General features: G+C 37.1%; 1 protein-coding gene across 1 annotated transcript in view; it reads left to right on the plus strand.

Moving 5' to 3' along the window:
* Window positions 1–24,773, plus strand: part of LAMA1 (laminin subunit alpha 1) — a 62,242-nt gene extending 37,469 nt beyond the window's left edge. The window contains exons 35-58 of the mRNA XM_083869569.1: window positions 383–521; window positions 1,685–1,778; window positions 2,939–3,055; window positions 4,463–4,645; window positions 4,942–5,096; window positions 6,880–7,023; window positions 7,856–7,989; window positions 8,145–8,295; window positions 8,814–8,938; window positions 10,216–10,366; window positions 11,545–11,689; window positions 12,296–12,437; window positions 13,569–13,683; window positions 13,876–14,046; window positions 14,470–14,621; window positions 15,113–15,298; window positions 15,757–15,919; window positions 17,063–17,175; window positions 18,237–18,426; window positions 20,368–20,526; window positions 21,602–21,755; window positions 22,351–22,484; window positions 23,549–23,771; window positions 24,227–24,773. Coding sequence (XP_083725695.1) covers window positions 383–521; window positions 1,685–1,778; window positions 2,939–3,055; window positions 4,463–4,645; window positions 4,942–5,096; window positions 6,880–7,023; window positions 7,856–7,989; window positions 8,145–8,295; window positions 8,814–8,938; window positions 10,216–10,366; window positions 11,545–11,689; window positions 12,296–12,437; window positions 13,569–13,683; window positions 13,876–14,046; window positions 14,470–14,621; window positions 15,113–15,298; window positions 15,757–15,919; window positions 17,063–17,175; window positions 18,237–18,426; window positions 20,368–20,526; window positions 21,602–21,755; window positions 22,351–22,484; window positions 23,549–23,771; window positions 24,227–24,387 — 3,601 coding nt within the window. The 3' untranslated portion in view covers window positions 24,388–24,773. The remainder of the gene's footprint in view (window positions 1–382; window positions 522–1,684; window positions 1,779–2,938; window positions 3,056–4,462; window positions 4,646–4,941; window positions 5,097–6,879; window positions 7,024–7,855; window positions 7,990–8,144; window positions 8,296–8,813; window positions 8,939–10,215; window positions 10,367–11,544; window positions 11,690–12,295; window positions 12,438–13,568; window positions 13,684–13,875; window positions 14,047–14,469; window positions 14,622–15,112; window positions 15,299–15,756; window positions 15,920–17,062; window positions 17,176–18,236; window positions 18,427–20,367; window positions 20,527–21,601; window positions 21,756–22,350; window positions 22,485–23,548; window positions 23,772–24,226) is intronic.
* The last annotated feature ends 1,062 nt before the right edge of the window (window positions 24,774–25,835 follow it).

Below are 25,835 nucleotides of genomic sequence, written 5' to 3' on the forward strand. Positions count from 1 at the left end.
TACTTAGTTTTTGAGTTTCAGATAGGGGCTTGTTTCTGTTCTGTTTAAGCAATACAATTTTTTTGTTCTAAGGGTCTTTATAAATTGAAAAAAATGACATAAAAGGGAACAAAATAGGAGGGGAAAAAAAAGAGAGATGGAATGGAACAAAGCAGAACAGCAACTAATAAAATAGAAAAAAAAGCCCCATAATTGAAAACCTTTTAACTGGTTCTTTCAGTTCAAAATAATGAATTAAAAGCCCCTTATGCAACATTGGGCAAGGTGTGCTCATTTTTTTCAGAATGCATCATGTATTCTGGAAAGATGAGCATGTTGTAATTGAAGACATGGAACACAGTGCTTGACTGAAAACAGAATTATTTGTTAATTGTCTATTTAGTGACCTTTCTAGAGTAAGAAATGTGACTCTGAATGCAACTGCTGCTATCAACACTCACTCCAGTGTTAAAAGTGTGATTGAAAGAACAGAGAGTTTGGCAGATGATGCATCTAGAGTTGTGAATGGCCCTTTGGATTTAGTAAGTATCAAAATCAGTATTTTAATTAATATCTTTCCCTTTCTCATTTAGCATTATTTGTTCTAATTGTTTCTCCACTTGCTGAAAACTTGAGTCTTCTTGATGGAGGCATGTCCTTGATGGCAGCCAGTCCTGCCAGCTAGTATGTACTGTATCCCTACTCCAAGGCAGTAATGACATCCCATTTCCAGTTCTGTTTACCTTGCTTTTCTGTCTGCCACAGTACCATTTCCCCATTGTTTTGTTTGTTTTTTAATGTCTAAGGCCGATTAGCTAAACTGGACTTGATTCTATGAGGGTTTTTATCAGGCATCTGACATGTATTCCTGTAGAACTTAAATTCCCAAACCTCTAGTGCTCCCATCCACCATTGGAATTATTCAATGATCTCCTTATATGACCAATCCCCCTTGTATTTCTATCTGGGTATTCCCAACAGCAACTACTTTGTTTAGTAGAGGATATTTCATAACAAACATATGTTTGTGTCTCATCTACCCTTCCTCTGCCTTCAATGATTGTCAGATTGTTACTGAAACAGTAGATTAGAAAGACCAGCCCAGCTCCCAATCTGATCTTAGCAATTTCCTATAATTTTATTTTCCCCCTCACATCTCTTTGTCATGCAAAGAAACAATTATACCTGCAGAAGCAGATGTGTGATAATGCATTTACAGTGATCAAAAATAGTTGACATTGTTTTGTGAGCTTGTATGTTACTATATAGCACTCTGTCTTATTAAAGCTTTCTACAGCATGAGTTCTTCAAGGTGTTTTCCCAGTTTTTTTCAATTGGAGAAAGGAAAAAATATGCTTACAAGACTGTGATTTTAAAATATCTCACTTTAAATTGCTCAGTGCTGGAAATTTTGAATTAGGCCTGGAGTTAGAATTTCCAAAAGACAACACTGAATCACTAACAATATTAAAACTAAAATTTTGTAGGTTTTGTTTCAGTCATCTTTTTTTATTATTAAATCACAAAGACATTCAATGTCACGTTCTTAATTATTTTTAATGGATGCTTAATAAGGTAACAAATAGAATATCTCATAAATAACAAGAATGTTTAATAGCTTTATGTATGCATCTGCAGATACTCAAATGTTTCCAGTTGAATTTCTGTTTTTCATATGTAGCAACTTGATGCTTGTGTTTTTTAGCCAGAGGAGTCCTTCAGTGTTATGGGAAAAGAAACTCTACTGCTTAGCTCCAAATTTCAGAATGAAGCTAAAAATCTGAAGAAAAAAAGTGATGGTCAGTTCTATAGAATTCACATTTCTGCCTTTTATTTCTTTTCTCTTTTTTTCTGTTTTGTGCTGCTTCTTTGTGTAGCTGTTTTTTGGTTTTTTTTTTAATGAGCATAAGCTAAGGTAAATATATATCTATGACTATATACATTTTTTCATGCAATTAATACTAATGTTTAGGGATTCTCATAGTATTTTCTTTTTTGGGTAAGAATAAAATTTTTCTCCGTAAAAGCTTAAAAATTTGGCCTTCACTCTACCCTACTTACCTATAAGCAGTGCTTGCAATGGCTGTTTTAACAAACTTTATGAATTAAATCGTTAGAGATTGTGTACTAGACAAAGAAAAAGCATAATTCTTGAAAATTCCATTCATTTGTTTTTACTTAATAAATCATGTATGACACAAGTATGTAAGATGACATGTTTAAATCCTTTTTACTTGTTCCTGCTGGACAGCTCAAATGAAAAAAGAAGCTGAAGTTCTTTGTCTGCATATATTCAAATATTTTGGATTTTTTATTACTCGAAAGATACCAGCATGGCATTGAAGTCTACAGCATGAAAATTAAAAAGCATTTTGAACAAAGGCTTTGTGTAGAAGCAGAAGCAAACCCTAAGTTAAATTTTTGACAAAATTGAACAGAAAGGGAATGTTTCACAGAGATAAACTGTAACTGTTAAATGGTATTGTCTTGCAATACCAGTGGTTTACAGAGATGTATGAATTTTATGTAATTCAGATGGACAGAATTATGGTTTTTTGTTGCTTCTATTCTACGTATTTTAATTTCTAATGAGAGGATTCTGCAAACAGATCACAAATATATAGAAAAAAGCCACTTCTTTGGCTCCTGTTAGATAACATAAAATATGAAGAAGACTGTAAAATGATTAGTTTGGAAAAAATCATGGAATAATTTTAATTTATAGCCATTTCCTCACTGTTTATAGCCATTCAGTCTCATGGAATTGGCCAAAAAGGGTAGCTTTGAACAAAACAGTGCCCACAGGAGCCTATCTGTTTATACTGCATTCTTTTTGCATTACTGTTTATAAAACGTTCTTTCTATTGGGAAAAAATCCCCATTGAAGAGATAAATGAATAATTTGGTTTTGTGTGGGTTGTATGGTATTTGTTTATGCATATATTATTTCTTTCAACAGGACTTCTATTTGGATTGAATGGGTTGAACAAAAAGGTAGAAAAGATTCAGGAAAGTACTAATAAAATTGGCAACCAACTTAATGATTCTCTGTTGACACTCAGAGCATTGCCTAACAGTAAGTGAAATTTATATTGACATTCTCCTTATTACAGAACTCTCTAGTACAATTGTAATAAACCCTTGTTCATTATCTGATTGCAGAGACCTAACAATAAACTACAGTGGAGACTTCATTTAACCTTCTAAATATTTTACATTCTTTTCAGTAAACCCATTAAACGTAATTGGGTCATAATATAAGGTCTGTAGTCTGATTCACATTTCACATTACTGTAAATCAGGAGGGGCTATGACAGAAATATAATTGCACTGATATGAAAGGCGAGTCAAGTTATAGAATATTTAATCCCACATGAAGAGAAATTTGCATATAGAACTCCAAGATTTCACTTTCTTTTCTGGCTTGTTTATATTTAAATTGTTTCTACTAATCTGTGAATTTTACAGTCTGCATATAAATATTTTCTTCTTGTAAATGCTGATTTTGTTTAATTGATTAAAATCTATTTTCTGTGCTTTTCTAAAATGAAGGAATTCCTCTTTTCAGTCATTATTTTGAATAAAGGCAAGACCTAGAGTTTATGGAAACTAATAGAGAAAATTACTTTGAAGTTGTGAATAAGAGGGTCCAAAATACTTTGCCAATCTTAATAATGTGTTTAAAGTTTAACCTTAGACGAACTAGGGTTATTTGATTCTGCTGTGAATCTGGATTAGAATGCTAAGTTCAAAGCTTTAAAATATCCATTTTGCATTTCAGAGACCTAATTCATGCTGAAGAGTAATAGTAGTGATGATGTTATTGCACTGGATTTGAACCGCAGGATGCTATCTAACATAAAGCTATTGAAAATTAAGTCATTAAAATCACATGTGTGTTTTCCTTAACTTGCAGCTTAACATTGTTTGATTTCAGCTTTGTTGTTACATTTCTTGAAGTTGTCTCCTTTTTTCCTCTGGTCAGAGATTCATGGTGGCATTGCTCTCTGTGTAGAGAGTGGTGAAGAAGGACCCTTGGAGGTCTAACTCAGGCCTTTTTTCCAGCTGCAGCATCTTCTCACTGTTGTGGGCAGAGGGTGTAAGGGGCAGGCTGAGATTGGGAGTGGTGCATGCAGTATATAGGTAATTGTAGCCAAAACCAGAGGGGGAACCTGACCTTCTGCCTGACGAGCTTTGCATAGGATTCCAAACTTCAGGCTCAGAGGAGTGTCTCTGGGTGTCAACACTCATTTAGGGAACATAAACACTACAAGCCTGATGCATTCATACAAACTTCCTGATGAGACAGGCAGAATTAAGTTCCCTAAAGAAACAAAAATACAATTCTTACTATGGCAGGAATTTAACTGACAGCATTCCTAGTATCTTGACTGTGTTTGTAGCTGCTGTTAGAAAGCCAGACGTTAGTCACAAGTATGCATGAATGTTTTGAATATTTTTTAACCTTGGAACTGTGTTTCAGGTACCAGGAAATCCATGCTTGAAGTGAAAGAGCTGGCTCTGTCTGCAAACACTAGTGCTGTGATGGATTTAAGTAATTTTGGGAAGTTCAGTCAAAAGCTAATGAATACATCTTCTACTTTGTCCCAAGTTAATGACACTTTGAGGAAAACAAGTGAACTCATAACTGATTCATCAAAAGCTGGTAAGTTTGCTCTGTAGAAATGTCACTGCTTGCAGAATTGCTGCAAAATATGCAGTTTTAACAGGCATGAAATATGAGTCTGATGGACTGAGAGTTTATTCCTAATTCAGTAAAAATATACCAACTTCTGAAAAAAAATCCTCTAGAGGATTCACATGGGATGTTTATCCCTTACTGATGTTTAAAGTTGCTGAAACCAAAATGATCACAAACTGGCTACCTTGGCTAAGTATTTTAGCAATGAACAGTACATTTTGCTTTTACCCTACCTCAGCATTTCTTTTATGTTTTCACAGCATTCACAGCTGAAAAACAAATTAAGGAAGTTGAAGCACAAGCAAGTCTTTTATTGGATAGACTCAAACCTTTGAAAATGCTAGAGGAGAACCTGAACAGAAACCTGTCCGAAATTAAAGAACTTATCAGCCAGGCCCGCAAGCAGGCAGCATCTGTAAGTTCCATAATCCCAGACTTAAATGACTTTTCACTTTTAGCAGGAAGATAAGAAGCCTAAAATTTACTTTCAAGGTACCTGGTTTGTTGTTGTGGAGTCTCAGTGAAGTCTAAAGAGCACTGACTGATGTTAAAATCATACTGGCAGGGCTGTTGGTACATTTTAAGGTTTAAGCATCAAGTTTCTTTGCATTCAGGAGTTTGTCAGAACAGCTAGCTAGCAATTTATCTGCTATTTCCTCCTTTTTCCTATAAAAATAAGAAACACAGCATGTCAGAAAGTAGTCATGTGTGATTTTGATGAGAAAGAGACATGTTGGGAGATGGTACTGCCATTCTCTTTAGTACAAGATGTTAATTTTTGAGATTATTTAGATTGATGTGGGGTGCTTTCATATAACATCAAGTACCATTACAAACTTTTTGTCAAGAGTGCTGATTCTATCAATAAATTTGCCATCTATGGCCTGTCACGTCCATGTGTTCTTTGCAGGAAGCAGCTGAGCATCCAGAATACTTTAAGGCAGTGTACATGTTTTTAAATCTCTGCTTCTCCCTTAAAGACAGCACAAGGGAATCAACTATACTATGGATCTCATTAGACTGTGAGAGAAATATGAAAATGACTTTGTAATGAGTAATATTTGGTATGCCTTTGACATAATTGTGGATATGTTATTGTAAGGTTTAGGGAGATTTTAAAAAAAAAAGAACAGAAGACACTCAGTTCTTTCTGCGAATCTTCTTAATTATATGGTTATTTCTTCTCTGTCACAGTCTACTGAAGCTTAATGAATCCACTGCAGGAAAAAAAGGGAATGGTATTTTCTAAGGTGTCATAAGCCACGGAGGTTCTTGGCGAGGTTAATGGAAATGTTGGCAAAATCCCTTTTTCCAGTTCGGGGGAGTTTGTTATGTTCAGGGGGGTGGGGTGGGGGTTAGGCTTCTTTTTGTTTGTTTTGTTTGGTTGGTTTTTTGCTTGTTTGGGGTTTTTTGTTTGTTTGTAATTTTTTGCTACACAAGAGAAACTTTATGTATCTGTGTCCAGATGCATGCATACACACATGTGCTATGTTCTTATAGTAGGTACAGGTATACTCCATGAAGTTAATGGAATTAAGGCTTTTCTCTTGCTAAAATGGATTTTCTGTCATTATACTACCAAGCTGCTGGGAGTTTGACTGCGTTTAGCTTGGATCAATGTTTTATCAGTTTACTAAACAGTGGTCTTAGGGGTATGACAATAGGAATATGATTTTTTTAATCTTTAAAAAATTGAACTTGCCATATATTTGCAAATGTATTTTTTAATATTATGTAAACTGCTACAAATTTGAAATAACCAGAACTATTGCAGATGGTCTGCCTTCTTAATTTATTAAAAAAAAATCTCCCCACATAGACTAGAAATGTTTTCCTTTATTTTAAAATATTTTGAATTCCTCTATCTTTATTTTCTGATATTATGACACGGCTTTTTGCTGATATATGATCTTTGGACCCAAGACTTACTGTTATTTTCTGAGGTATTTGAATAGTTTATTTACTGATTCAAACCACCCAATCAAGTGAGAGTATTAAGACAGATTTCATTCTTTTCTATTGTGAATCTCTTTATCAGGTGATACCTAGAACATTGCAAAAATCTAATACTTAGATTGCATGGAAGGATCTCAGCAAAAGGTTTGCATTTGTTGGTCAGAAGCTAAGTACATACTCCACAAATGAGTGCTGTGCACACTGAGACCTGTTTAGATTCTGTTTTCTTCTTTTCCTCTCAGATTAAAGTTGCAGTATCAGCAGACAGAGATTGCATTCGTGCCTATCAACCCCAAATTTCATCTACAAATTACAACACCTTAACACTCAATGTGAAAACTGCTGAACCAGATAACCTCCTTTTCTACTTGGGTAGCAATGGAAAGGTAAGTTTCTGGTGTACATTTACTGAAAGTGATGGTGGTCAAAAGTTTTAAATGCTTTTTAAGAATTTTAAGTTTTAAATATGTTTTTTTCTTACTTGAGTTTTCTTTTTCTTACTTGATTTCAAATTTAGTAATCAAGTGGGGCCCCTTGTGGAAAGGTGTGTTCACTAGAGGTGGAAATATTTTTGTGCCTTAGATGATCCCAGAGATTTTCAAAGGTAGAGAATAAAAGCACCAGATTCCTTAGCCATTGCCTCTTGGCCCTGTGATGAAACTCCACCTTCCTTTTCCTGTGGTTGTGCATTAACCATATGGAAAGTTACACCCTCTGTGACACTTTCATATAGCATGCTGGAGTGTATCAAATGATTTGCTTGGTAACACAGCTAAACTTCTTGAAGCTGGTCCTCATGAGCACAGTGCATCCACCCACATGAAGGGAGTGTGCAGGCTCACTGTCACATTGCTCTTCTCTTCATTCCCTCTGTAATCCCAATAAATGCACAGCTGTTAGTTCCTTGTGGCACACCATCATGAGATATCACTTTTCCACAGACTGGTAAGTCATTTCTTGTACACTCAGGATTGTATATTTCTAAGCATCTGTGTATCTCCTTTTTTTAAATATATATCTAAAGAAAACATTCAGCTACTTGCACATAATCTGAGAGCATTTTGTTTTATTAGAAGTGAGTGAGAAGCCTGATTTTGCTAAACATCAGCTTCTGTAATATAGGATGTAGGGACATGAATCTGGAAAGACTTTCGCCATGTTACTGGTGAAAATACACATTTGATACCATGAATTAGAATAGGTTCTGCTGTTTTTCAGGCAGACTTCCTGGCAGTGGAGATGCGACGTGGTAAGGTAGCTCTTCTTTGGGATTTGGGCTCTGGATCAACAAGACTGGAGTACCCTGATTTTCAAATTGACAACAACAAATGGCACAGAATACATGCCACCAGGTAATTAAAATGAGAATGTCATAAGTGTTGTACACAAAGCATCCATTGAGTTATTCAGTGATGGGATTTTTCTTGTCCTTAAAAGCTAATAGTATGTATGTGTTGATTAGGCCTGGTGATTTGTAAGACTATTTATCAGTATTTGTATTTGGCAGGTTTGGAAAAACAGGTACACTCAGCATAGAGGAAATGAACTCCAATCAGAAGCCTTCACCTAAATCTGGAACCTCTCTGGGGACAGCCAGCATACTGGATGTTAACAAGTCAACCCTAATGTTTATTGGAGGACTTGGAGGGCAAATCAAGGTTAAATTCCGAGATCAGCTTTCTGTTAGTTGTTTTGAACGTGTTTGAGAAATGCTTTTGTCTTAGAAGTAATTGCATGATTTGGTTACTTCATCAAGACATGCCAGGTATTCAGAGCATAAAGCAGAGATGCTGTAAGGGTGTTCTAGTATCCTGAAGTTAATTTTCCCTGGAAATTTTTGCATAAAGTTTTAACCAGGACAGTCTGTGTGTGCATGCTCCACGTGTAATCATTATAAAATGATTATTCCATGGCTTCTTGTAGTTTGCAATTATTATTCATGCCATGAGGTGTGTAAGTAGGTCAAGGACATAGTTATTTTACTTTTTTGATGTACTAATCTATTATTATGTGAATTATAATTATTAATAGTTATGCTAAAACGTGTTGCTCTCTTATTATGATTTATATCTAACAAAGTTAAAGTTCAAGGAAAACAACCAAGCAAAAGTTTTGCTGCATAATTTTCAGAGTACTTAACATTAATTGTATTCATGAAGTATTTCTTGTCTTATAGAAATCACCTGCTGTTAAGGTGACCCATTTTAAAGGGTGCCTAGGAGAGGCATCTCTGAATGGCAAGTCTATTGGTCTTTGGAACTACATAGAAAGAGAGGGCAAGTGCAATGGCTGTTTTGGAAGGTATTTTGTCTCACTCTTTTTTTCCCCCAATAGGTTTAGAATAATTTACATTTATAGTACTGTATTTTTGTGTTAACTAAAAATAAGGTCAGACAAATTGCAGTGTTTCACTGCTCATTAACTTACAGTTCTGAGCACATTAATCTGAATGTGGCAGTGGTGTCAAACAACTTCTTTGTATGGAATTTCAATTTTTGAATCACTTTCTCAGAGAAAGTTTATTGTTGCTCTCTATATTGTGCATGGGAAGTATAGACTACCAGTGGACAGAATACTTTGGAACCTTTTCTTTCCAGTAGCTTTTTCTAATACAAATTTATTCTTTCCTAGGGTAAGATACAGCTTAAAGCAGTCTTAGAAAAAAAATTGATAGTAAAACTGTAGCAACTGAGCTTGGTAGTGTTTGCAGACTGTACTATTTTTATGTTTAAGAAATAGAAATGAAATATGCTTATCCATATTCCCATTGCAGCATATTTCATGCAGAAACAGCAGAGGGTGCTGCTTGATTGTATAAGATAGTTTTTACAAGTCTTCTACTGCAGGGAAAGGGGCTAATAGATCATGTATTGTAAGTGCAATTATGCAAAGCATTTTGATAAATGGATGACATGTTTTAATTTAGAGGGTGTATGTTGTAACAATTATTTTTTCCCCTAGGAAATCACTTGGTTTGGCTTTTATTTTCATACATAAGGGAAGAACACTTACCTTGTGTACATCCTTCCCCATAGCTGAATCATGTGTTGTGAAGTTGTATAATGAAAGTGGCTGTTGGCTGGGATCCTTCAGTTATTCATTACATCGAGATTCAAGTGTTTTCCCACACTTTATAAATTACTGCCTGGAGGCTGCACTGTCTGAGCAGTACCTGAAGGGAGCCAGCCAGAAACATGGAGAGAGACTATTTACAGGGGCATGGAGTGACAGGATAAGGGGGAATGCATTCCAACTGAAAGGGAGTAGGTTTAGATTAGATGTTATGAGGAAACTCTTTACTGTGTGGGTGGTGAGATGCTGGAAGAGGTTGCCCAGAGAATGTGTGGATGCCCCATTCCTGGAAATGTTCAAGGCCATATTATTAAAGGGGGCTCTGAGCAATCTGGTCTAGTGGAAGGTGTTGCTGCACATGGCAGGGTGTGGAATGGGATGGGTTTTAAGATCCTTCCCAACGCAAGCTATTCTACGATCTAACTTTTCTTACACTTTATATAAAAATTACTGGGAAAAAACAAATGTTAAGTTTACATTTTTGTACTGGTTTTCTACTTCTGTAGCCCACAGGACGAGGACACTTCATTCCATTTTGATGGCAGTGGATACTCAGTTGTGGAGAAGGCACTCCGCTCAACAGTGACTCAGATAATAATATTTTTCCGTACCTTTTCACCGAATGGGCTTCTTCTGTATCTTGCTTCAAATGGCACTGTAAGAAAATGGATCAGATTCCTAAACTGTCATACACAGTGTTTGATCATTTGGTGATTTCTTGGTTTCTTTATTTTTCAGCTCACATATATTAGAGCATCTTACTAATTTTGTGTAGTTCATCACCTGTGATTGGCATCATAAGCCAAAGGAATAAAGACTTTAACCGTAGGGGACAACTCATTAGAGCAAATATTCACCTAAAACTAAGGGCAAAATTAAACAATGAAAATAATTCTTCACAATTAATTTAAATTTTAGAGTAAAAAGAAATTATTTTAGACTAAAATTAATGATTACTTAACTAAAGGATAGAAAAGGAGACAGTAAGGACAACAAGCCAGTTTTTTTCAGTTGGAGGAACCTTTTCAGAATATAAAAATGTTTTAGAATTGAGCTTGCAGAAGGACAGTATTATAATGAAAAACCATATTGAATTAAATCCGTAAGATAGGAATTCAGTAAACTGAAACAAATTAAATAAAACTCCTGCAAAAGCAATATAACCCAGACCCATCACCAGACCTTCACTGTCATGTCATGCAGTTTACTGCATACTTAGATGGTGGTTTTCTGTTCCTGAAGGAAGGGAAAGTGTTCTTTGGATACAGGTTCTTTCAGAGTCACTGCATTATTCATTTGCTTTATGTACTCACTGCCTGAATACATTGCACAATAATATCTGATTTAGGCTTTACAGTTCAGACGGGGCACCTTCAATGCAATTCAGAAAGTCTTTTTTACTGTGTGAGGAAGGTCTTTGCTTCTTGCAGAAAAAACATCATAGTATTTGATCATTATGCTGCCAAATCAAATTACTTTCAACTTCATCCAAAACCAGGAAAATGTGACTTTGTTATTTAACCCTTCTTCTGCTGAGTAATCAAACCTCATGATGCATTTAAGTGAGGGTAGTAACAAAACAAAAATACATCCTTCTGATGTACTTAGTTTTCCTAAATAGGAAAAAGTTCCCTTGTAGAGTTAATTTTCCTAAATAAAGTGAAGATGAGCATCTTGGGCTTAACAAGTAGTTCAAGTACAAGAGTTTCTCAATCTTTTCCACACAGTAGGCCAAACTTCCCAGGCATGCATTCTGTAGGAAGATTTTATTTCCAGGAATGTAATCTGTTTGTTTGTAATCTGGTTTTGTTTTGGGTTTTTTTTCTTCCTCTCAGAGAGACTTCTTGTCCCTTGAGCTTGTTGATGGCAAAGTGAGGGTGACTGTCGATCTTGGTTCAGGACCTCTTGCTCTTACAACAGAAAATCGTTACAACAATGGCACTTGGTATAAAATCTCATTCAATCGGAATAAGAAACAAGGTAGGCTACAGATTGAAAAATCCCTGTGTCTGCACATTTACAAATAAAGATATCTAAGATATTTAGTTGCAGGTCACTGCAACCAAATTTGACCACTTCCACTGCAGTGTCTTTAGCAGCCACACCTATGGTACTTTGCTTTTAGAAGGACTGCAGTATAAATCTTGTGTTTGGTTTAGCACAAAGAGCAGGTAGTGTAGAAACTGCTGGACAAAAACATACCAGCAGTCTTTAAAGACTGGGAGATTTTTGTCCCAAGTCTGTAGATGAGGGGTCACATTTTCTCTTCTGCATTTTAATATTACTTAGTACAACTGTTTTGTGGGGGCCTCTGTTTCAGCAATAACACATATGTGCAAGTAGCTGTAACATATTCTCATATGTATTCATTTTCCTGTAGACTTCTCCAGATTTGATTTTGGCAGAGAGGACTGAATAAGATTAACAGAAAGGAAGTAAAATAAATTGCTCATTCTAAAAATAAGAAGATTGTCCATACACGTCCAAGTCAATGAATACATTTTCTTTTATTACGGACAAGATTGCCAGAAGGGAGGAATATGTATTCATGTCCTTCTCCAGATCTGTACTCCCTTTTCTTTGCAGGAGTCTTGGCAGTCATGGATGCATATAACCTTAATTATAAAGAAACCAAGCAAGGAGAATCTCCTGGAGTTGCCTCAGACCTGAACCGCTCTGATAAGGACCCAATCTTTATTGGTGGGCTTCCAAGATCAAGGGCTCTGAGGTAACATGTCTCACTTTTGTCCCTTTGCTAAGACTCTTGTAAGGTGAGGGAAGAACTTTTATACACTCTTATCTCCACTGAAATTAGAGAAAAACAGTGAATTCTGAAGTTTAGTTTATGGCCATTTATACCACCATACTGTTCTTTGACTTCAGACTCTGATATGGTGCTTTCCACTGGTAGGTCTGATGCTGCAGTTCAGATCAGAAATAATTTTGTTTTCTTTTTCCAAGGGTGATTTCCACCCCAGCAGCTGCCACAGCAGCCCCTCGTGCTCTTTGGAGCAAGCATTCAGCACTGCTGTCTGCAATGATGCTCCTTTGATCTCGACCTGTGCTAGCCTTGCATTTTCCAGATGGCATTTATGGGCAAAACTGTCCTTAAGGATAAAAGTTGTACTTCAGAATTCCTGCAGTTCAGTAACATGGAACAGAGGAAAAACAACTGTGAACAGATCAACAGAAAACATTGCAAATACATATTTTATAGCTCGTCTCTAGTTTATGGGGTTTTTTTTATTGCATGTCTGTACTGAACTTGCAAAGTCACATTTCTTCCACTGGCTTCACTGTGAAAGGATAAATATGGCAAGAAAAAATCTAATTTAACTTTCTTCATGCTCTTGACAATAAGGTAAATTCTAGTACATTATTGGTCTCTGCACAGTGATTACAGAGTGCAGACCTGTTAATCTTAGCTGGCATACCAGCCTGTAAGGGATTATGGCAGGATAGCCTTAGATTTCTCAGCTTTAAACCAGGAACCAAATTAGGCATCCTCTAGACTTGAAAACTGAAAAATAAATGCTACAGCTACAGTTACCCTTTTATACAATCCAATTTCTTTCAGCTGAAGATTCACCTTCAAGTTTTGGGAAATGACTTGACCTGACAACACAGCATTACACACTTGTATGTTTTTATTTGGGCACAACATTATCTTGCTCTTCTTAAGACCAGATTTAGTATCTGAGAGTAAAACTTAAAACTACTCTTTTTTCACTTACGCCAGACTGACTACATTCTTTAAAACAGATCTCTCTTTCTTCTATTATTGAAGAGAAATTAATCTCTTCTCCCAGGAGATTCCAAGTACTACTCCTTGGAAAGAAAGCCTTGTTTTGTGTTTCAGGAGAGGTCTTAATAGTAGAATGTATGTGGGATGCATCAAGAATCTGGAAATATCTCGTTCCACCTTTGACTTGCTTAGAAATTCATATGGAGTAAGAAAAGGCTGTGTATTGGAGGTAGGAGACTTTGAAGTTTTGTGATCTGACCTTTATTTTAATGGAATAGTGAATAGCAGTGTTTACAGTGAGTTGAAACAGATTTATCTTTAAAAATTCTAAGATAATTTAATATATATTTGATTTTTTTTTTTCTTACCTGACACTATGTAGAGATAAATTCAGTATTTATTTTTACTCTTCATAAAATAGCCTATTCACACTGTGAGCATCATGAACAATGGATATATTGAGTTGGTACCTAAGTCATTAAGCCCAGAGTCAGAATTGATGGCAACTTTTGCTACAAAGAACAGCAGTGGCATCATCCTTGCTGGACTGAGAGGGGGACTGGAAAAGCGACAACGAAGACAAGCACACTTGGCAAGTACTGAAAACAAAGAATAATTGGGGATTATTTTTGCTGTTTTTATTTCGTAAAATCAAATAGGGTTGCTATGTATGTTGTGTATCTGATGGACAGTTGGAGCTTTTAGAATCCAAAGAGAGAAAAAAGAGAAAAATCTTTATTTCCTGCTCTAAGAGAAGGAGTGTGGGTGTATAAAAAAACCTTGTGCACTTTACATAGAGTTATTTTGACCAGAGAAATGTCTAGCTTTTGTGTTTGCTATTAGAAGGCTTTGCACTCTTAAAAGGCACCAGTACAATTCCAACTAGTCTTGGAATTTCATTGAAAACTTTGCAACAAGGTTGGAGGTAAATTTTTCCCATGTATGTTCTATTTAAACACTGAGTGTCTGAAAATTGAGATAGAGCTAAAAATTAATCCTCTGATTAAATCTACAGCCCTTCTTTTCCATCATGCTGATTGATGGTCATCTTGCAGTGCATGTTAATGCTGGAGATAGAGCAAGTACTAGGAAAATAGTTCTTCAGTCTGCTAATGGAACATACAGTGATGGACAAGAACACTCTGTCATTCTAATTCGGAATAAGAGGTACATGTGACTGCAAAGAGTACTACCTGTTTAATTATTGTGTGTTGTTGTCAGTTTACTGCACTCTCTGAGGAATTGCCTTTGCTAGCTTATTAGGTGGGATAATCAGGGCTGTGTTTTTCTGCTTTCAATGCAGATGTTCTGATTTACATGGTAATTGTATACAGCATACAGCCACTGATAGAGGTGTAGCTAAAAGCTCTCAAAATCTCTAGAACAGCTTAGGGCACTTGAGTACAAGCATACTAAATAGTATTAGAAAAAAGATACACAGCTATCAAAATAATTTAGAAAGATATTTGACAGAACTTTACATTTTAAAAATCATCAAAAGATTAGCTTCCAGATTTAAGACATTTGAAAGGATTATCAAAATGGTGGCATTTTTATTTATTAGAAGAGGACATTTTTGAGGCTGATAGGAATGCTTTTCATCTGAAAATGGCTCTTTAAGACCTTGTTGAATGTTTTCCCTACTTTATCTTTTTCAGGATCATAACTGTACAGGTGGATGAAAGCAAACCTGCAGAATTGAGGCTTGCTACAGCAGCAGAAAATAGCCCCATTAATATTTCCAACTTCTATGCTGGTGGTATTCCAGCAGGAGAGAGCATCTTAGGGCTAAAATTGGCTGGCTCCTTTCATGGCTGTATCAGCAACCTTATTTTTAACAAGGAGTAAGTCAGAAGGGTAACTGCCTTGTTTTGGAAAACTGTGTATAGTAATTGTTAAATGTCATTTGTGATCTCTTCCATTACACTTCTGTTTTCCTGGTTTTTAACATAAGAAATGCATGATACTCATGATCTGGGTATTATAACAGATAGAAAATGGGTATTACCAGCTATATTTCTAAATAGTATTAAAAATGTCTTTAATGTTTATGGAGAAGCAGCACAAAGCACTGCTTTCTCTACAATAATTTCATCTGCAGTGACAGACAGAATGGTTTTCCAAAAATTATTGCAGACTCATATTGTTCTATGGACAGATTATTTGCCACTTCTCAATCTGTTTGTCACAGATGCCACTTTCCTTTTCTCCTGATACTACTGAAAGACCTTGTAAAATACTTCCCTTCTGCTTTGGAAATAAGCAGAAATGCACCTCTTAATTTTTTTTTTTTTAAATATAGGCTTTTATATTTCACCACTTCCATGAAGTATGAACATGTGGATATGGACAGCTGCTTTCTGTCAGAGAAGCCTAAGCCAGCTGTACAGCCATCAGATATTGTAATTCAACCTGAACTTCAGGCTTTACCAGTTCCCCTGAGACCTCTCACAGATACAAAAAAAGTATGTATTGCATCAAAGCTTTGTTATCACCTCTTTGGTCCTTTCTTTGTAGAAAATTATCAGATTGTAAACTGTGTATATTTGCTTCCTCTGCAGTATGGAATGGTTCAATGGATGTTGATGTGAAATTATTGTTTCCTATAGAAAAACAGATCCTAACCTTTGTAGCAGCCTGTAGGCCATTTGGAATGTAAATGTGGTTAGGTTTATCACTCTTCAGGCAGCAGCAATGACAAGAAAGAAGAAAAGAAAAAGTGGAATAATGATAATAACTGATAATCTCCCAAGAGAAAGACTTGACAGTAACTATTATCTTTAGTGTATTCATGCCAAAGGGACTCTCTGCTCAGATTTGCATTAGCTGTGCAGTTCTGCATTCACATTTTCCTGGTCACACACAGGCAGTCCCTGCTCTGTGTCAGAGAGGAGGCACAAACCACTTGAGAGACACAAAGTCTCTGAATACAGCTTGCATGGCACCTGTTTCCTCTCACACAGTCCCTGTTCCCAAGAGAGAAGGCAGCATTACTTCTCTCCTCCTGCAGCTGCACATCTTTATAATGAAGGGTTTCCAAAGCATCCTGAAACCATTTTCCTGTGGTAACAGATAGCAAGATTTTAAAAAGAGCAAAATTTCATACATACAACTAGAACTATGAAAAGAAGTAAGTTGTCCTTTTGGAGCTAAAGCATACTATTTGGTTTAGTATGGCTGTTTGGTTCATACTTTGTTCCTCAGCTCTCCATACCTCCCAATCAAATGTATATCCTCATAAAATGGGAAAATATTTCTACCAAACCTGTAAGATTTTCACACTGAAATTGAACTTCCAGCATTATTTATCAAAAGGGCTATCAATTAAGACAAAAAGTGAATTGAATATGTCTCAAACTACGAAAATTTCTCAGTAGAAAAGGCCAGTGGTGTCTACGAGACATAGCTTAATCATTAGAACTAGTTCTTTTTGAGCCTGAAGGTAGGTTGGAATGATTGTGAGTTTAGATAATTGATGTTTTGCTGTGTACTTTGTGGCTATCTTGTGGCTCAGTTTTGCTTCCTACAAAGCTCTATGCAGGCACATTGTCATTCAACAGTTGCTGGGCAGCAACTGACACTATCCTACTTAATAATTTCATTAACAGGTAGTTTGTGCAAAAGATGAGCTGCCTGATCATGTTCAAGGTGCCCATCAGTTTGGACTTGCCAAAGGCAGTCACTTGACCCTGCTCTTCAATCAGTCTGCTGTCAGGAAGAAGTGAGTAGGTCCTGAATTACACATGCACACAGTGTTATTTTGTATTGAGCTGCAAGAAATGCTGTGATGGTTTTCATGATTGATCACTGCGTTGCCAGCTTTGAACATGGCCCTCACTTCAGGTTTCTGTGGGCACCTCATAGAAGAAAGTGTCATATCCCAGGTTAATGATCATGAGTTTAGTAACTCATGGTCAGAGTTCTGCATTTTTTCCTCCCCCTCAGACTTGAGTCTCACTGTACTTTCTGTAAGTACTTTGATTTCTTTTCATACAGAGCTCACATCTGGTCCCTATTCCTTTGTGTGATGCAGATGACATCTCACCCTCTTCTCACTATTTTCTGCAAGTGCACATTCCATGTTTGAAGGTGCACTTGAAGGGGAGACAAGACTACTGAGAAGAATCATTTTGTTGAGACCTAATGCCTCTCTGCTTCTTTTACTTGTTTGAGGGGCTCCCAACAAGGTCCCTGCCACACAGCCTGCAAGTCACTTTGTATTTGCTTCTTTCAATTCAGGAAGTCTCTGCACACATTGAGAAAAGAGTGGTTTTTCCTTCTAGTCCTTCTGTTACAGCTGCTGAGCAGAGGACATTGCAGAGGATTGATGCCATGTAGTCTGGACCTAGTGTCTCCATAATAAATGGCTCATTCATCTCCTCTACCTTTTAAGCCTCCCTCTGTTCTCAGTCTGCCCATAATATCTCAGCAAGCCTGGCTAATAGTAATGGATGCCATAAAGTTATCCTGGAATGGGTTCATTTCTTGGGGCAATAAGCAAGCCTGCAGTTGCAAACAGCTGAGCCTGTCCCTCTTAAAGTTCATCTTGCTCTTTGACAGGCACTTTTTCTACTACTGGCAGGTACAGCACTGATTTCCATTTTGAAATACATAAGTCATGCTTTCTTAGAATCAATGCAAATTCTACTTTTCTGGCTTTTGTAATAATAAATCTCCTTTCATAACAATAAATTGGTTCAATAAATTGTTCTCTGTGTCCAGAAAGGTTCTCATCACTGCAGAAGAAATACCTTTCAGTAACACTCAATTTTTATCGTCTAGACTTTCCGTCCAGCTGAATCTCAGAACCTTTGCCTCCAGTGGCCTGATTTACTACATGGCTCACCAAAACCAGCTTGATTTTGCAGCCCTACAGCTTTATGGGGGACAACTCCATTTCTCATTTGATTTAGGCAAAGGAAAAGCAGTAGCTCTTCACCCTGCTGTTGTCAGTGATGGAAAATGGCATACGGTAGGTGGTCGCCAATCTTGTGCTCCATTTTCTCTCCCCTGGAGGTACTGGTATGGGGTTTGCTTGCCTTTTCTGTATACTTTCTGTGTTGCAAAAGCAAACTGGTTCTAGCCCAATCATGAAGACATTCAGAAAACTTCTATTTGATAATTATTTCCTTCTAAAATTGTCATTAATAGTACATCAAATCCATCTTCCAACTACTGTCAAGTATCTCAAACTATTTAGGAATTAAATAGTTCACCAACTGTGCAGTGATAGTCATCTTCAACAGAGAAGGATCTAACAGAGAGGTGTAAAAAATCTGACCTTTTCCACAGAGATTTCAATGCATTGTCACCAAAGACTTACACTTTGTGTGTGACAGGGTGACAGAGATTTGTGGGTGCACAGTTTCTCTTTTCTCCCACTTTACCACTTATTACCTGAGCATGTCACAGCAGCTAGTGACAGCAGGGAAGCACTGTCTTTCCTTTCCTTGGTTGAGGCAACATGAGAAAGGGGGACATTTGAAATGAATGGAGGACTTGTCTTAAGTAGAGTTGAGGAGAAATTGTGTCTACAGCTTGGAGGTGTCACACAGCACTCAGGGCCTTCTGCACAAAGATTGCGTCAGTCTGTTGGCCTGGTTCCTCCGAGCAACCCACTTGCTACAGGCTCTGGCTTTCTGTGTGTGAAGTGACTGTGATGTTTGCAGGAGTTTTAGAAGTAACTCTGAGGATATCACTTTTCCTAAAGGCAGGTGAGGATGACAGTGTTCATCCTGCTAAGCTTCGCCTCCCTTATCCATATGTGAAGGCTTCACTCTAGGAAGTGGCTTCTGTGAGACAAAGTGATTGATGACACAAAGCTGCCAGCTTTCCTAAGTGCCTTGGGAATCAGCAGAGTTCTTTTTGCTTTACATAAACAATCAGCAGAAGAAAAAACAGTAAAAGTTATCATGAAGAAAGGAAATGTGAATTTCTGTCAGAGATATCACAGTTAAGCTCTGCTGCCTACCCTGAAAGGAAGAATGCTCCAGGACTTACAGCTGCGTGTTTAAAATTACATATACATAAAATTTCTACTGACACTACCCACATTTTAAGAGCCAAACAGATTCTATAGAAGAGCTGACCTATCTTTACTACCCAGGACATAAAACAGGACCTTCAGCCTTCTTCAAAGATTAAGGCTGAGTCACACTACTTTCCAGCTGGAGGTGATCATTGCAGTCCCTCTGCAATCAATGCAAACTAATAGGCATTGCTACTGAAAGAAGCACCACTTCTTTTCATTCTCTGCCCTCTGCTCATACCACCCTGCTTTACCCCTTTAACCCCTTACCAGCCCAAATGTTCATGAAACTTCATGTTGAACCTAGTCATGATTCTGACTGGCTAAAAGTAAAAAGAGAAGAATAAGTGGCTAGCTGACTTCCCTCAGCCACGTGTGAGTAATTGTTTTAGGGCAAGGCAGGCATAAGGACATGAGTGAACAAGATGGGGACAGAACTGGAAAGCTTTTTGGTCAAACTAACATTGCAGTGCCTATCATAAAATGACAGCATAGGAATGTGCACTTCAGAGAGCTGAGATGGCTCAGCTGTTGGGCAGTACAATAATTGCAGGAGGCCAGCGTAGAATGCCTTCCTCCAAACTCAGTGATGTACCCATATCCTAAGGCAATAAACTGGTGATTTAAAGAAATAATAAAGGACTGAAAACCTTAGGCAGGACAGTATGAAATCATTGTGAGCTCTTGGGAAGGCAAGAAAGCTGTTTAACTGCTCAGTTGCATTAGAAATGGTCTCAGCCTCAGGAAAAATTTCAAGAGGGTGCCTCAGAACAGAATGTCAAACAGCTGAACCACTGAACAATTGTCTTGCTTATTTCTATGGCAAATGATGATTAAGTAATTTTAGCTTACTCATTTACGTTCACATGCTTCCCTTTTTTCCAGGTAAAGACGGAATATGTTAAAAGGAAAGGCACAATCATTGTGGATGGACAGGAATTGGTAACAGTCAACGTTCTGGGAGATGGTAGCACCTTGGATGTAGAAGGGAAGCTCTATGTAGGAGGACTCCCCTTAGACTATGTGCCAAAGAATCTTGGGAATGTAAGAAGGTTTGGGGTGTGGGGGTGTTTTGGCATTTTGCAAGACTAGTATGAGCACAGTGCAGAAAACCCATCTAATTCAGCATCCTGTCTCTGATAGGCTAAAAAGAAGTACTTAGGGAAAGAAGCAACAAGAAAAGTAATGACCCTTTACCAGATAAATCTTTCTATGTCTTAATGACTCCAGCTTATATCCTTGTCTGTTAGTAATAGCCCTTAACAGAACTTTTTTTCATTCTGTTTCTCTGTTACAAATAGATAAAGAATATAAATTCTGGTCTTTCACAGTATAACGGAAACACATGACCTAAAATCACAGACACTTTGGTACCTCAGTCTATTGCATTCAAACAGAATTTAGGTCCCTTAAATATCTCTGAAAGACTGGGTTTAGCTGTCTTTAGAATAAAGCATATTTTCTATACATGGTTTTAGAGGTAGGTTTTTGTCACCTTCCTCCTTGTGCAGCCCATTATATCAACAAGGATTCTGGTGATGATGATAATATTTCTCATAGAATTGTAGAATGTCCTAATTTGGAAAGGATCGTCAAAGTCCAGCTCCTGGCCCTGCACAGGACACTCCAAGAATCACACCTTGTGCCTGAAAGCATTGTTCAAATGTTTCTTGAACTCTCAGGCTTGGTGCTGTGACCACTTCCCTGGGGAGCCTGTTCCAGTGCTCAGCCACTCTCTGGAGTGATTCAGATGAATCTTTTTGATGAAGAGGACTTGCAAAATGTCCTAAAAAGTTTTGATTACTCATTAATTTGCTGAAGCATGTTTGGAATGTTTTTACTGTTGGGTGTATCCCCACTCACAGTCAAGCAAATACAGTTCTTTCTGTATATTGTAGACAGTGTATACTCTGCTTCTAAACTATTTGATTTTGACTCTAAGACATTATGTACCTTACATAATTATATGTAACAATAGAAATTTAATTATGGAAATATTTTTGATTCTGCTCTGCTTTGTTCAGATAATATTTTATCTACAGTAAGATCAGGTGAATCCCTAAGACAGCATTCCAGCAGTGTATACTAAACATTGTCTTTTATGGTTCCATATGCTTAGGTTACTCACAGTATTCCTGCCTGCATTGGTAGCATGACAATTAATAGCAAACAACTGGACAACGAGACGCCTGTCTCTATCTTTGCTGTGAATAAATGCTATGAAACAGTGCAGGATGGTACTTTCTTTGATGGAAGTGGCTTTGCTGCTCTTGGTAAGTGTCATTAAATGAAAACAGTGCCTTACTGAATTAATGTTAATGAAAACATACTCTTTTTAGGTCTTACTGGAACTGTGTGTAATTAACTGACTCCTCACACAGTGAGTGCATGCCCTCCATGTGGATTTCTGAGTCCCTTTACTCCATGCAAAAGTGGCCATTTATGTAAAGGGTTATCTTGCACAAATAAATGCACTAATGATTTTAGCACTGGGAAAAACATGGACTGCATCTTTCTTTAGCTAAGAATATCCATGTTCATGATATTAAGGTCTGTTAAAGAATACAAAGACAAAAGATTTGTGAAATAGCATGAAGGATTACATTTGTGCTCTTTACTCTTTCTTACAAGTGAGGTAGAATGGATTAAATCTAAATTAATGAAAAAAAACTTATTTGGAAATTTATCTTTTCCAGTAAAAAAATGGGAATTATGACTTAGGAAAACTTAATTTCCAGAGGTTCTGCAAGGTCAGATTCCAGCATCATAATTGTCAAGTTTTTTTAGACCTTTTAATGGTAATGTATATATTTAACTTTGTACTGCGGGTTGCAAGTCTTCTGCTAGAAGCTTCTGACTTCTTTTCAGTCAGAGAAGGCTACAAAGTGCGGTCTGATGTGAACATCACCCTGGAGTTCCGTACAACGGCGGCGCATGGGGTTCTTCTCGGGGTCAGCAGCGCCAAGGTTGATGCCATTGGACTGGAAATTGTTCATGGCAAGGTAGGTTGCCCTGTGCAGGCACACAGATTTCCCAGAGACTTGTTTGAAACTGGGAGGCTAAAACTCTTGGAATGCATGAAATACACACCAGTGAAGTGTGATGGAGACAACTTTCCACAGAACAAATAAGGGACAGACTTTGTCTCAAGGTTTCTCATTGCCATCTTATGATAAAATGTGCAATTAGTAGAAGTCACTGGAACTTTTTGGATTTTTAATTAGTGTAATTTATGTTAGTGTGCAGCCACTCTGACCTCCTGTACAACATACCTTGTATGTTAGACCAAATATGTATCTTTTTTATTGCTTAATACTTTCTCTGCTGTAAAGCTATCCTTGTCCTTGAGAAAAATATTGCTTATACAATCCACACTGTATTGTAACTTCTTCTTCAATATTCATGAGCAATTAACTCATTCTCTACTTCTACTGGCCATTATGCTCCATAAACCTTTTAGCAATCAATATACATAGTTCTCCAGTCATCTCTTGCATAAAAAACATACACTTGATTGCTCTTAAGTATTTGTTTGTGTAGAAATAGCTCATTTTTTATTCAAAGCTTCCTAGCTAGAGACAATGTTAAAATATCACTGTTTCTGTGGGACATACTTTCCCAGTTACTTCTTAAACATTAATCCTCACCACAGAGTTGAGGAAATGTCTGCTGCTTTGAAAAATAAATACGTGAAAAAAATCAATACCTTTATTGGCAATGACAAGTGCTTTCAGGCCATTCATTCTTCTTTCTCTTCTGTTATATACTGTGAATCTTCTTTCAGATCTGAAGTCTCAGGTTCTGCGAAAAATGTCTTGATTTGTATTTGTAAGAAACGTTGTGAAATGTATCAATGGACCATTGCATAGGTAGATCTAAGTGTTTTAAATTTTAAAAAACACTTCAATAAGGATCTACTCTATCCATCAAAGTAAACATTAACCGTGCATATTGCCAAACATTTAAAACGGAAATCTCTGCACCAGTGTGATTGTGCTTTTATCTAGGCAGATTAGTTAATGTGTTCTTACTTGATATCTTCATTGGCATCTGGCTGTTTGCACAGGTTTTATTCCATGTCAACAATGGAGCTGGCAGAATAACGGCTGCATACGAACCAAGAGGCACAAATAGTTTGTGTGATGGGAAATGGCACAAGCTTCAAGCAAATAAAAGCAAACATCACATTTCGCTGATAATTGATGGGCATTTGGTTCACACTGATAATCCCTACATCCAGTCAACATCTGCAGATACAAACAATCCCATTTATGTTGGAGGTTATCCTGGTAGGTACAATAATATTTCCTTTCCCTTCTGTCCCTCTTGTGCTCACTCACAAGAGTAACTCTTAACGTGTGTTCCCTTTTGGTTTGCCATGGGAGTTGTAACTGTGTACAGCTCAGCTGTTGCTTCATATTCTGCTATTTTCTATTTTAACTTCAAAAATACAATGCAGAGTGGCTTTCTCCTCTGTTTTTCCCTCTCATCTTCCATTGTTCTCTGGAAAGAACAATTTCTGCAAACTCTGCCAAGTTACTGCCGTGCATGGCTTATGCTTGAAAAGAGCAATGAATGTCCATGTTGGGATGTCACAGTTCATCCGAATAGGAATGGAACTTGATGCTCCTCAGGTGTTGGTTTTATCTCTCATTTCAGAGGGGCAGAATTTTAATAACCTGGATTTTTGCGTTTTTTCAGTTTTGTGGAAATAGATTTTACATATTTCATGTTTGTTTTTCAGCTGATGTCAAACAAAACTGCCTCACAAGCAAGAGCTCATTCCGTGGCTGTTTGAGGAACCTTGTTTTGACCAAGGGCCAACATACAGAGTTGTTTGACTTTAGCAGAGCTTTTGACCTGCGTGGAGTGTTTCCTCATTCCTGCCCTGGGGCTGAGCACTGAACTGTAGCAAAGCCTGTCTGGACTGAGAGAGGGTTTTTTTGTTGATGTTATTTTGCATTCTCATTTCGTAATGAAAAGAAGAACTGATAAGAACCTGCATCTATTTGATTTTTCTGGTTGTTTTCCAACTCAGGTCATTTATTATTTTTTTAATCAGAAGCTCTATGTCTGCATTTTAACTAAATGGTTTTAAACAACAAATACCTCTACAACAATTTTATTGGCATTACTTGGGTATTTTTCTTCTGGGAATTTTTATTAATCAGTGTTTACATTATGCTTTGTTTTGATTATTCACAGTATTTCATTTTATTGTGTATTGGCAGTTTTGTAAGAAGGTAATAATTTTGGACCACATAATAAAACTACAATAAACTGCATTATTTTATGTATTTCAGTTGTCCATGTATTTTAGTTAGAAGAAAAAGAGCTGGAAGGCTGAAAAGTTACAAGTAGGCCCACTACAGGGAGGTTAGAACTAGATAATCTTTACTTTCTCCAGGCTAGGCCATTATATGAAATGTAAGTGGACATACTCCAGCAGAGGGAGCAGGAGACTGACTAAAGGCATAATTTTGAAGGTCTCAGATTCAGAGTTTAATGAATGGAATTTTCTTAGTTACACTTCATAGGGTAGCTCCAGTTCCTTTTCCTTCTGTCTTCCTATCCGGTGCTTCTGAGGCTCATTATAGATACATTGGCTAGACAGATTATGTTCCTGTTTGTGCTTTCATGGAATCAGCTCCAGCACAAGCAGCATCTCTATGCCACAGAGATGCCTGTGAAGTGCTGTATTGCTGAAGAAACAATTTAGGTCTTATTTGGGAAAAACTATGTATTTTGGCAATTTGAACTAATGCATCATTCTTTGGAAAACAGTATTTCTTATGGACACTGGGAGGCAGTTTTGAGGCCAGGCTGCAGTTGTATCTTTGTCTTTTCTTACCATGCCTGCGTCTGTTTCTAAACTGAGTCTTCCAGTAGCTGTTCTTGAGGCAGGTTTGGGGGATGTGTACTCAATCTCAGTCAAGTAAGAACATCCATTCATCAACTGGCCACATCATTGAGCAGTGACAAATGTCTCACTCTTTAACATGAATCTGTAATAAACATAGTTCTTTGCAAGTTACTTCCATCTCCCCCCCCCTTTTTTTTTCTTTGAACTAGCAGTATTTTTGTTTGCTTCTTCAAATTTTATTTGGTTTTTACTATGCATTTGTACGATTTGTTCTAAAGTTAGTTTTTCTCTATGTATTTTATACTAGTTTTAAAAATACTGGGTGAAATGAAACTCCAAAGCAGTTTGCCATTGCTTTCAATGAGGCAAGATTCCAAGCAGTGTGTTTTGTACATTACATAGAGGTAGTCCAAGGGAAGAGCTCCTGGAGCAAGGGGCTCCTGCACTTCAGCAAGGGTGGCAGAACATGGTCTCTGTACAGCAGTTCAGG

The sequence above is a fragment of the Zosterops lateralis genome (assembly GCF_965231275.1).
Source record: "Zosterops lateralis genome assembly, chromosome: 1".
NCBI classification, from domain to species: domain Eukaryota; kingdom Metazoa; phylum Chordata; class Aves; order Passeriformes; family Zosteropidae; genus Zosterops; species Zosterops lateralis.